Source organism: Penaeus monodon, chromosome 3, assembly GCF_015228065.2.
Source record: "Penaeus monodon isolate SGIC_2016 chromosome 3, NSTDA_Pmon_1, whole genome shotgun sequence".
In the NCBI taxonomy this organism is placed as follows: Eukaryota; Metazoa; Arthropoda; class Malacostraca; order Decapoda; family Penaeidae; genus Penaeus; species Penaeus monodon.
In genome coordinates this window covers 49,027,914-49,040,619 of record NC_051388.1, presented here as the reverse complement: position 1 = coordinate 49,040,619, position 12,706 = coordinate 49,027,914, and the positions used below count along the sequence as shown (strand labels likewise).

General features: G+C 35.3%; 3 protein-coding genes across 3 annotated transcripts; all 3 read right to left on the bottom strand.

The window, feature by feature from the left end:
- Positions 1–237: 237 nt before the first annotated feature.
- Positions 238–1,608, bottom strand: LOC119589514 (pro-resilin-like). The gene is made up of 2 exons (XM_037938118.1): positions 1,534–1,608; positions 238–612 (listed from the first exon to the last, which is right to left on the bottom strand). Exons 1-2 carry the CDS (start codon positions 1,543–1,545, stop codon positions 283–285), a joined length of 342 nt encoding a protein of 113 aa, XP_037794046.1. The 5' UTR covers positions 1,546–1,608; the 3' UTR covers positions 238–282.
- Positions 1,609–3,531: 1,923 nt separating this feature from the next.
- Positions 3,532–4,832, bottom strand: LOC119589504 (pro-resilin-like). The gene is made up of 2 exons (XM_037938108.1): positions 4,756–4,832; positions 3,532–3,945 (listed from the first exon to the last, which is right to left on the bottom strand). Exons 1-2 carry the CDS (start codon positions 4,765–4,767, stop codon positions 3,559–3,561), a joined length of 399 nt encoding a protein of 132 aa, XP_037794036.1. The 5' UTR covers positions 4,768–4,832; the 3' UTR covers positions 3,532–3,558.
- Positions 4,833–6,848: 2,016 nt separating this feature from the next.
- LOC119587218 (pro-resilin-like) lies at positions 6,849–8,375 on the bottom strand. The gene is made up of 3 exons (XM_037935979.1): positions 8,299–8,375; positions 7,964–8,030; positions 6,849–7,187 (listed from the first exon to the last, which is right to left on the bottom strand). Exons 1-3 carry the CDS (start codon positions 8,373–8,375, stop codon positions 6,849–6,851), a joined length of 483 nt encoding a protein of 160 aa, XP_037791907.1.
- Positions 8,376–12,706: the final 4,331 nt, after the last annotated feature.

Genomic DNA, 12,706 nt, shown 5'->3' with positions numbered 1-12,706 from the left:
AATTATTTAGTAAATTTTAAATATTTGCCAAGGCTAATCAAGTAATGTGTTGGGATAGTCTAGTCCCTCTAGTGTACCACTTAACATTATATAAACGGATGTCCTTTTGAGCTGTAAACTAGTCCGTTATTTTAGTGAGTTTAATTTAGTGAGTTCTGTTTTTAAAACTCGCTCCTTGATTCTGCACGGTTTTCCCCTATTTTTACGTCATTCATACAAAGATATTAACATAAGTCATTGAGGTACAAGTTTATTAAAATAACGGTTATCACAACACTACATTTAACCATATTGAGGGGTGGATGTATAGGGACGTGGTGTAGAGGGATACTGGGCCTCTCCCTCGTAGGTGACCTCGGCCAAGTAGCCAGAATCACCGTTCACAGTGTAGGTAACTCTCTGAAGACGACCGTCAGGAAGGAGGACGAAGTAGGAACCTTGAGTGTTCGGGCCATCTCGGGCTTCCTCATGGCCGAAGTCGTTGCCAGAAGGTGGGTCGTTGACGGCGTAGTTGAAGTCATACCTGGCAGGTGCTGAAGAGGGCGTTGGGACGCCATAGCCATTCTGAGGGCGGGCAAGGGCAACGGCCAAAAGAGCAGCGAGTGCAATTACCTGTAATATCAGAAATGTTGTAACAGAAGGTGCACTAATATAATTTAGAAAAGAAAAAGATGAAAATTATTTTGATTATGATATAAGACTAAACCGAATCTGTATTTCACCTTAAATACCATGGGGTGTGATGACTGAATATCTGATGCAGTGGGAATGTTTCTGTTCATATGTGTAAGCAAGTAAAGCAATAGTTATGAGCATGAAGAGTTGTGAGCGGAGCTGTGCATTAATATGCATTGTAATCATTGTTACGGCTTCTTCATTTAGATCCACATGCTGTGAAGAAATTTCATATACATACATAAGTACACACACACACACACATGTATGTACATGTAATACACACACACACACATTCCTTTGTATATATATATGTATGCAATATATTCATATATATATATATATTTATATATATATATATATATATGTATGCAATATATTCATATATATATGTATATATTCATACCCAAATAGACATATATATGTATATACATATATATGTCTATACGTATAAACATAAGCACAGTAAGATAGTTAAGTCCATTTTGCAATTACAAACACACACACACACAAATATATAAGAATAACGCCAATGTGCTGCAATGCACATACATCTTCATGTATTAACTTTGGTTAACACTTCGCACAATGTGGATTTTTTTTTTTTTTTTTTTTTTTTTTTTTTAATTTAAATCCTTCGTAGTATTTGTAGGCGGTACACGGGAAGCATATCGAGGGCCGATCGCGGAGATCAAATCAAATTCCAGTCCAGTTCTATGATATATTCCCTCTTCTACGGAATTACCGTTTTGCACTCACAAGTTGCACGAAATATACTAGTTCGTGACTATGATATAGGACTAAAGAATAAGCAAAAGACCCATTCGTTACAAACGAATCTCTCCCCTTGCATCTCACCTTAAATGCCATGGTGTGTGATGATGGAATATCTGATGCAGAGAGAATGTTTTTCTCTGTTTATATAGTGTAAGCAAGTAAAGCTCCTCCCTAATGATGAACATGAAGCGTATTGTGGGCGGAGGAGTGTATTACCGGTCACCTTGATATTTGTAAGCACTGTTGCTTTCATAATGTAGACCCACATTCCAAGAAGAAATCTTAATTTCATTAGACTCACACGCATGTACACACACACACACAAAAAAAAAAAAAACACACACACACACATTCATGGACACACACACGTGTGTATATATATATAAATAGAGAGAGAGGAAGAAAGATATAGATATATATACACACCTGTGTATCACACACACACATGTACTACAAACTACTGAATTATTATCTTGGAACCGGATACAAGTTGCGAGAGGTATAGTCACTTCCGGTTGCTGTTTTCGCTCATGCAGAAGTCATTATCATTACTTTGCCAAGACTCCAGTTACAACGTCAAACCTCTGGGAATGAGTTCAGACTTCTTGTAAGATATGTACTTTTTATTTGTAAGCACTATTGCTGCTTCATAATGTAGACCCTCATTACATGAAGAAATTTTATTTTCACTCACATGTATATCTATGAATGCAATATGTTTACATGTATTTATGAATACATATAGACATACCTTCATATATATATTTATCTATAAACATACATGCACACGGAAAGAATAAATGTATTTGAAGAGCGCCAATAAGCTGTAATGTAAATGAATCTTCATGAATTTACTATTGTTGACACTTCGTACACTATTTTTATCCTTTAATTCTTCGTAACATTTGTAGATACACAGGAAGCATATCGATGGCCGATCGCGGAAAATAAAACGATTCGAATGCTGTATTCCTATTCATTTCTGTAATACATTCCCTCTTCTCCCGCAAACCACTGATTTACAGTCTTGTACCCTGAAACTAGTTGCAAGAAATATATAGTCATTCTCCCGAATGCTGTTCTCGCTCATTCAGAAAGCCATTATCATTACTTTGCTTTCAAACATTAGTTTACCCTCCAAGAAAGACTCCAGTTAAACCGTCAAACATCTGGAAACGACTTTCGACTTCTTTCGAAAACAATTCAGCTTTTTACAGTTCAGACTTTTTGTAAGACTAAACATCTTTTTACAGGCTTATAAGTTTATTTTAGGACTATACAACTTTATAGACTCTGTTCCACATTTTCCCTTTTATCATACAATCAAGATTTTCGACCAAAAAATCAATATACATTTTTTGTCAAACAGTATTTCGTCGATGGGATGTGATATCAAGTACTTCATAAACTAAATTATAAAAAGGGAATCAGATCATTTATAAACGAGTGTTCCAGTTATAAACTGGTAATGTGCAATGGAAAACCCCTATATACTGTTTAGCATTGTTTCTTTACTGAGAACAGACCAAGGCTTAAATTTAAAAGCTAAGTTCAGTTACCTTCTCAATCTTAAAAAGGATACCTTATATTTCGAATAAACTATACCCCTAATCTCATGATATTCACTATATGTTAAACGCTTTTACATTTACGCCAAGGCAGTCTGAGGCGAAAGGTCTTGTTGAAATCTGTAAATTTTTGTTACATTACGAGTCTCCTTTATATAGTTAGTGATTACTACTATACTATTGTATTACTAAAGCATTCCGTATTTTAGCATATTCAGGGGAAATGTTTAACAAGATGATGTTATGTTGTCTATGGATTTATTATGTATTAAATTATGGCTTAGTAAAAAAAAGTTCAGATACTGTAGTTTACTGTAGTTTTATAAATCGAAATTTGAACAAACTCCAATATATCAATATAGTAATTTCTTTGTCAATGAATGTCTTGCCAATAAAGCTAATCAAGTTAATATGCTATGGTGATATGTACTAGAAACTCTCTTCTCTTAGTTCAATTTAGTAAGTGCTGTTTTTAAAACTCGCTCCTTGATTCTGCACGGATTTTTTTTTCTTTTTTTACGTCATTCATACAAAGATATTAACATAAGTCATCGAGGTACAAGTTTATTAAAATAACGGTTATTACAACACTACATTTAACCATATTGAGGGGCGGGTGTATAGGGACGTGGTGTAGAGGGTACTGGGCCTCTCCCTCGTAGGTGACCTCGGCCAAGTAGCCAGAATCACCGTTCACAGTGTAGGTGACTCTCTGAAGACGACCGTCGGAAGGAGGACGAAGTAGGAACCTTGAGTGTTCTGGGCCATCTCGGGCTTCCTCATGGCCGAAGTCGTTGCCAGAAGGTGGGTCGTTGACGGCGTAGTTGAAGTCATACTTGGCAGGTGCTGAAGAGGGCGTTGGGACGCCATAACCGTTCTGAGGGCGGGCAAGGGCAACGGCCAAAAGAGCAGCGAGTGCAATTACCTGTAATATCAGAAATGTTGTAACAGAAGGTGCACTAATATAATTTAGAAAAGAAAAAGATGAAAATTATATTGATTATTATAAGACTAAACCGGATCGGTATTTCACCGTAAATACCTAGGTGTGTGATGACCGAATACCTGATACAGTGGGAATGTTTCTATATATGTGTAAGCAAGTAAAGCACTAGTTATAAGCATGAAGAGTGTTGTGGGCGGAGCTGTGTATTACAATGTATTGTAAGCATTGTTACGGTTTCATCCACATACTGTGAAGAAATTTCATATACATACATAAGCACACACAAAGACACATATATGTACATGTAATACACACATACACACATTACTTTGTATATATATATGTATACAATATATTCATATATATATGTATATATTCATACCCAAATAGACATATATGTATATACGTATATAAATGTTTATACGTATACACATGGGCACAGTAAGATAGTTAAGTCCATTTTGCAATTACACACACACACACACACACACATATATAAGAATAACGCCAATGTGCTGCAATGCACATCTTCATGTAATAACTTTGGTTAACACTCCTTACACTGTAGGTATTTGTAGGCGGTACACGGGAAGCATATCGAGGGCCGATCGCGGTGATCAAATCAAATTCCAGCCCAGTTCTATAATATATTCCCTCTTCTACGGATTTGCCGTTTTGGACTCGTGACACAAGTTGCAGAAAATATACTAGTTCGTGACTATGATATAGGACTAAAGAATAAGCAAAAGACCCATTTGTTACAAACGAATCTCTCCCCTTGCATCTCACCTTAAATGCCATGGTGTGTGATGATAGAATATCTGATGCAGAGAGAATGTTTTTCTCTGTTTATATAGTGTAAGCAAGTAAAGCTCCTCCCTAATGATGAACATGAAGCGTATTGTGGGCGGAGGGGTGTATTACCGGTCACCTTGATATTTGTAAGCACTGTTGCTTTCATAATGTAGACCCACATTCCAAGAAGAAATCTTAATTTCATTAGACACACACACACACAAACACACATATACACACGCGTGTGTGTGTATATATATGTATACATACATACACACACACACAGACACACACACACACACACACACACACACACACACACACACACACACACACACACACACACATATATATATATATATATATATATATATATATATATATGGAGAGATACACCTATGTATCTATAAACACAAATGTACGCAGAGAGATAGGTAAGTCCATCGCGCCTGAAATATATAAATATATATAAAGAGTACCAACATGTTGTAATGTACATGAATCTATGCTGAAGATTCGTAGACTGTGGGCTTTATATATGAGTTTTTATCCTTTAATTTGTGTAGCATTTATAGGCGGAACATAGAAAACATATCCATAACAAAAATAACAATAATCATAACTTAACTGTTGAAGCGGCAGATAATTTTAAATAATCAATCAGTCAGTCAGTTCAGTTCTGTAATGTATTTTCTCCTGCAAACTACTGAATTATCTTGGAACCAAGTTGCGAGAAGTATAGTTACTTCCGGATGCTGTTTTCGCTCATGCAGAAAGTCATTATCATTACTTTGCCTTTAACCTCATTTGCCTAACCTCCAAGACTCCAGTTACACCGTCAAACCTCTGGGAATGAGTTCAGACTTCTTGTAAGATATGTACTTTTTATTTGTAAGATACAGTACTACAAGATTAGAGGTTTGCTGGTTCATTTTAGGATTTATACAACTTTTCTATAAGCCGCACATCCTTCCTATACATTATATATATATATATATATATATATATATATATATATATATATATATATATATATATATGCATTTATTTTAGATTATGTCTGTTTTATCAGTGAATAATAAAAATTGACATGTTTCAATAAATAAACAAATCTTCATTTCTTTTTTATATTCGATTTAATTAAATTTAATCATTTATTTATTTATGTACAGTAACATGTATCGATGACATGGGATATCAAATACTGCAAAAAATAATAAAAGGAAGGCAATCACATCGTTTATCATTGAATATTCCAGCCACAGGGCTCTACGAAACGCGTTCGTTTTGCTAATAAGGTGCAATGGAATACCCCTTTACTGTTTACCATTTATTTTCTTACTGGAAACAATTCTTAGTTTTCAAAGCTACCTTTAAAAAAAAAAAAGGTACACTGTATTTCAAGTGCACTTTATAATAACGTGTTAAAGCCTCTGAAGTATACCAAAGTCTCGTTTATATATATATATATATATATATATATATATATATATATATATATATATATATATATATATATATGGTAAATCTTTTTAGAGCACAATATTCTTAAAGGAAAATATATCACACAGACATACTGATAGTCATATTTCTACGTCATTTATATAAATATGTCAGAAAATATCATTAATGTGCTCGTTTGCTAAGCTATTTATACACAGAGTTTATGTAATGTGGTTACTAAAACATTTTGAGGGGCGGGTGTGTAGGAGTGTGAAATAGAGGGTTACTGGGCCGTTTAGATTTCAAAGGCTGTATCAGTGAATTTTACTTTACATTTAGTCACAATGACATACAGTAAAAGTCAAAGAGAACACCTTTCAATTTATACTTTGTCGAAATATGGTTATACCCATCTTCTCCCAGAGAACAAAGATCCTGCTGAAGCCTTTGGTGTGCAGGAAAGTCTTATTTATGTATTTATTGAGTGATAATTTTAAAGGTCAATGTTTTATACTAAACAAGACAACAAAAAAAATCACATGTTCACATGTTTACTCTACATTATTCATACAATGATATTAAAGAACGTCATCGATGTACTAGTTTATTAATCTATCTATACAGAGGTTACTAAAACAATACATTTAGGCATACTGAGGGGCAGGTGTATAGGGGCGTGGTGTGGAGGGATACTGGGCCTCGCCCTCGTAGGTGGTCTCGGCCAAATAGCCAGAATCACCGTTCACAGTGTAGGTGACTCTCTGAAGACGACCGTCGGGAAGGAGGACATAGTAGGAACCCTGAGTATTAGGACCATCTCGGGCCTCCTGATGGCCGAAGTCGTTTCCAGATGGTGGGTCGTTGACAGCGTAATTGAAGTCGTACTTGGCAGGTACTGAAGAGGGCGTTGGGACACCGTAGCCGTTCTGAGGGCGGGCGAGGGCAACGGCCAAAAGAACGTAGAGTGCAATTACCTGAAATATCTGGAATGTTATAGCAGAAAGTATACTAACGTAATTTTGAAAAAAGTGAATATTCTGTAAAGCTAAACCGCAAGGAAATGACGGTTTCTTGACAAGCGAATCTGTCCTCTTGTATTTCACCTTAAATGCCATGGTGTTTGATGATGGAATATCTGATGCAGTGGGAATGTTTCTCTCTGTTTATATAGTGTAAGCATGCGAAACTCCTCCCAAATGAGGAGCATGAAGAGTGTTGTGGGCGGAACTGTGTATTACAGTTCACCTTGGTATTTGTAAGCTTCATAATTTAGATCCATATTCCGTAAAGTCTCATTTCATTAGACCCACACACACGTTCATGCAAGGACACATACACACCCACACACAAATGTACAAGTAATGCGCACACACATACACACACACACACCCACACACACACACAAACACACACACACACACACACACACACACACACACACACACACACACACATACACACACACACACACATACACACACACATTCATGAGTACATACGTATGCAATATCATATATATATATATATATATATATATATATATATATATATATATATATATATATATATGGTATTTATTTTTACACACACACACACACACACACACACACACACACACACACACACACACACACACACACACACACAAACACACACACACACACACACACACACAAGAAGTTGCAAGAAATATGATAGTCACTCTTCCGGTCGCTGTTTTCGCTTTTTCAAAAAGCCATTATGATTACTTGGCTCACACGTCTATCTGTTTTCCTACAAGAACGACCTCAGTAACACCGGCAACATCTGGGCACGACTTCGTACTTCTGAGAAGATTTGATCATTTAAAGTTATCTACTGCATCAAAACCTGTCATTAGCGGGAAATACCTTGTGGGATTGAAATATTTAAATATTTAAAATGTTTAAAATCTGTCAATAAATAATGTATCTTATAAGTAGATGTAAGTAACAATAATTGGATATGGATATTATACTTTTAAAAACAAAGATCCTTGCATAAATATTATGTATGATTAAATTTTGTTTAAAATATTAGTCTCCTTTAGGAAACTAATTAGACTTTTTACTTCACAATTCTCCCCCAATATAATTTTCAGTGTACATGGGAGGGAAACATTCATACGCCTTTGGTCTGAGAATACAGCCCATCTTTCCAAATGGGCGACTTTTGATAAGACTTCAGCGTTTACTTATATTACTTACAGATTTGTTTTAGAATTATACAACCTTCCCAGAAGCCACACACCCTATACTATATCTGAAAAAGGACTTTGCTTTCATATAAATAGCAATATTTATTTTGCTCATAATAATGAATTTCTTGTTAAACATAGAGATATGTCGATGACATGCAATATCAAATATTTAACATACAAAATGAAAGAAAAGCAGTCGTTACTGAAAACATAACAATCCTCAGTTTCCAAAACTACTATGTTCAGTTACCTTTCAAACTTAAAAAAAGTAGGCTGTGGTTTGATTGTACTATTAAGTCTAATCACATTACTTGCACTTTATGTTAAGGTGTTGTACCATTACATTTATGGCATGTCAGTAGGCAAAAAGTCTTGTTGAAGCCTGTGAAGTGTACGAAAGTCTCGTTCATATATTTAGTGACATCAAAGAACGTCATCGATGTGCTGGTTTATTAATTTATATATACAGAGGTCATGTAATGCGGTTATCAAAACAATCCGTATTTAAGCATAGTGAGGGGCGGTTGTATAGGGACGTTGCGTTGAGGGATACTGGGCCTCACCCTCGTAGATGACCTCGGCCAAGTAGCCGGAATCACCGTTGACAATGTAGGTGACCCTCTGAAGACGACCGTCGGGAAGGAGGACGAAGTAGGAACCCTGAGTGTTGGGGCCATCTCGGACCTCCTATGACCGAAGTCGTTGCCAGATGGTGGGTCGTTGACGGTGTAGTTGAAGTCGTGCTTAGCAGGTCCTGAAGAGGGCGTTATCGCGCCATAACCATAAGACAGTGTGTTGTCAGGGCGGGCAAGGGCAACGACCACCAGAGCGACAAGTACAAAGACCTGCAATATCGGGTATTTAACAATACTCGTATTAAAGAAAACAAATCTACAAGTACATGTTATTTGACCTCTCTCTCTTCTCTCTCTCTCTCTCTCTCTCTCTCTCTCTCTCTCTCTCTCTCTCTCTCTTCTATATATATATATATATATATATATATATGTATATATATATAATATATATATATACATATATATATATATATATATATATATATATATATATATATATATATATATATATATATGCATATATACCTATATATACATATATATGTATATATACATATATATATATATATATATATATGTATATATATGTATATATAACTAAACCTTTAGCAAAAGACGCATCCTTGCCAAGTTAATCTTTCTCTCTTTGGCATCTCACCTTAAATGCCATGGTGTGTGGTAATAGAAAATCTGATGCAGTGAATTGTTTATATACTTAGAGCAAGTTATCTCCTCCCTAATGAGTCTGAGGAGTATTATGGGCAGGGCAGTTTATTACCGGGGAACTTGACATATTTAAACATAGTTGCTGTTTCATAATTCAGCCCCTTACTCAATAAAGAAGAGCAAGATTCTAATTTGTCTCGATAAGCAGAAATAGTGAAACTCCTCGCAGACGCTGAAAAACCTGCCACATTAATGTCAGTTTTCAATAATTTTAAGCGGTTTCTGACCTTAGACTTTATGATATTAGAAGGGCTTGTCGTAGCAGTCAGTGATGTGTATATAAATATATACGTATCATATCACATCTCGCTTTCTCTACCTATATGCATTCTATAATTGTATTTCTATGAGGTATGAATAAGGAAACACGTATTTGATCATAATTAAACACAAACACACATGTATGTGATTATATATATATATATATATATATATATATATATATATATATATATATATGTATATAAATATATGTATAATGACCAAATCAACAAACATTTCCATGACATAATAATGGAAACTGCAAAGCTTCCACACTCTCGGTAGAAACTAAACAGCTTATCCAAAAACGTAAGGTCATGAAAGTATTGGCAAACATGAACAGAACAGAATAAGCTGAACTAACAAAGACTATAAAAAAAAAAAAAAAGAGAGATGTACGGAAATTCAATACTCAAATAATAAATGTCTTAGGTACCAGCATGAAAACAGCCAAAAGGAGAATTGGAATAGGGAGAAATCAAATTATGCAATAAAGAAACCAAATGGAGAAGTGACATATAACAAGAATGAAATCGTAAGAGTGGTGGAAGACTTTTACAGGGATCTATACAACTCAAATGAACAGCCACGGATAGAAGCAAACGCGGTAACTAGAGACATACCTAACACCATAACAAAGGAAATAAATAGAGCACTTAAAGGCATGATGAGAGGAAAACAGCAGGCGAAGACAGAATTAGATGCAGAAGAAATTACAACAGTGAAACTAGCCAATATATTTTACAGATGCCTTGTCAACCGAAAAATTCCGAAAGCCTGGAAAAATGCAACAATTATTTTGCTACATAGAAAAGGGCATAGAAAGGATCTAAACTACCGACCATAAGCCTCCTTTCAGTTACAATTCGAAGACCGGGAGTAGAGGCGGATAATTTTGTAAAATATTAGAAGATATATTTGAAGATGGGACAGCAACCATCAAGCTCCACACGGAAACCGCTAAAATACCAATTAAAAAGGGTGTTAGACAAGGGGACACCATCCCACGAAAACTATTTAAAGCTTACCTTGAGGAAATATTTAGGAAGCTAGAATGGATCGGAAAGAGTATCAAAATAGGAGACAAATACCTAAGAAGTGGGAATAAACACAGATTTGTTGACGATATTGATCTCTTCAGTGAATCTGTTTATGAAATGCTGCAATTATTAAACGCTCTGAATAGAGAAAGTCTGAAAGTCGAACTTAGGATGAACAAGAAAAAGACTAAGATCATGTTCAACAGTAGAGTTCAATTTGAACAGATACATATACAAGGCGAGGTGCTAGAGTTAGTGGACAAGTATATATATCCAGGGCAACTCGTACAAACAAACACAAATAGTGAAGAGAAAATAAAGCGACGCATCAGTCTAAGCTGGAGCGCCTCCAACAGACACAGTAGCATACTAAAAGGCTCCTTGCCATTATGTCTAAAAAGGAAAGCTTTTAATCAATGCGTCCTCCCAGTTATGACCTATGGATCAGAAATGAACTACAACCAAATTACTAGAGAGGAAACTAATAAGTGCCCAGAGAGGGATGGAGAGGTTAATGCTGGAAATTATCCTAAGAGATCAGATGAAGGCGACGTCGATCAGGGAAGCATCAAAAAGAAGAAATGTCAATGGGCAGGTTATATGTGTCGGAGACAGGACTACAGATGAACAAAGAAAGTAACAGACTGGGCTATTGATAACAAAAAGAGGCCAAGGGCCAGACCAGTGACAAGATGGCGTGATGAAATAACGGAATATGGGGCCAAGACTGGAAAAAAAAAATCGAAGACAGGCAAGGTTGTAAAAGATTGGAAGAGGTCTACGTTCAGCAGTGGACTGTTTCAGGCTGATGATGATAATAATGATATATATATATATATATATATATATATATATATATATATATATATATATATTATATATATATATATATATATATATATATATATATATATATATATATATACTTATAATACATCCTCCAATCAGATGTAATCATGAACCGGATACTGGAGAACTCATACGAATAGACTCGTTTGCAGTGACCCATTAAGATGTGAATAATTTTTTAAGGTAAAACAGACCGGCGTTGTGGAGACTACACGCAGTCGTGCAGCGAAAAGATTGATATCATTCCATATCTTGATACACTTGTACCATGCACTAGACCTTAAAATATAATCTATTTTCCATTACTTCTGTGGCCATGAACTCTGTTTTCGATAAAAAGAGGGATGGGTAAGACTGAATAAAAACAGAAAGGAAAATTGAGATAAAAGAATTTTCGTCAGCTTTTTTTTTTCGTATAATCATTCTGTATGGTTTCTCTTGGCATGTGGAATGATTTCATCATCCATACCGTTCTCCGGATTTGTAACAAAGCATTTTTTTCATCTACATTTTAACTCTTAAAGAAACCGTGATGTCAGCTGATCATCTGCCATCGAAATTCTTTCTTCCTTCCCAACTTGGTAAAAAAAATCCCTGTAATTTTAAAAAAGATTGAATGAAGACAGACATTTATAGAAACATAAACATTTACACACTAATCGATGTGTCTGCCCTCGAAATGAGCAAATGATGATGCGCCAAAGGGGAAAAAAGTCACCGTTTCCTCATCACGCTCACCTTGAATTCTATAACCGTGGTCGAGTTTTCCCACTCGAGATACTCCAATTTTCACTAGAACAAAAAAGAAAAGTAAAAATTGTATAAACCTTATT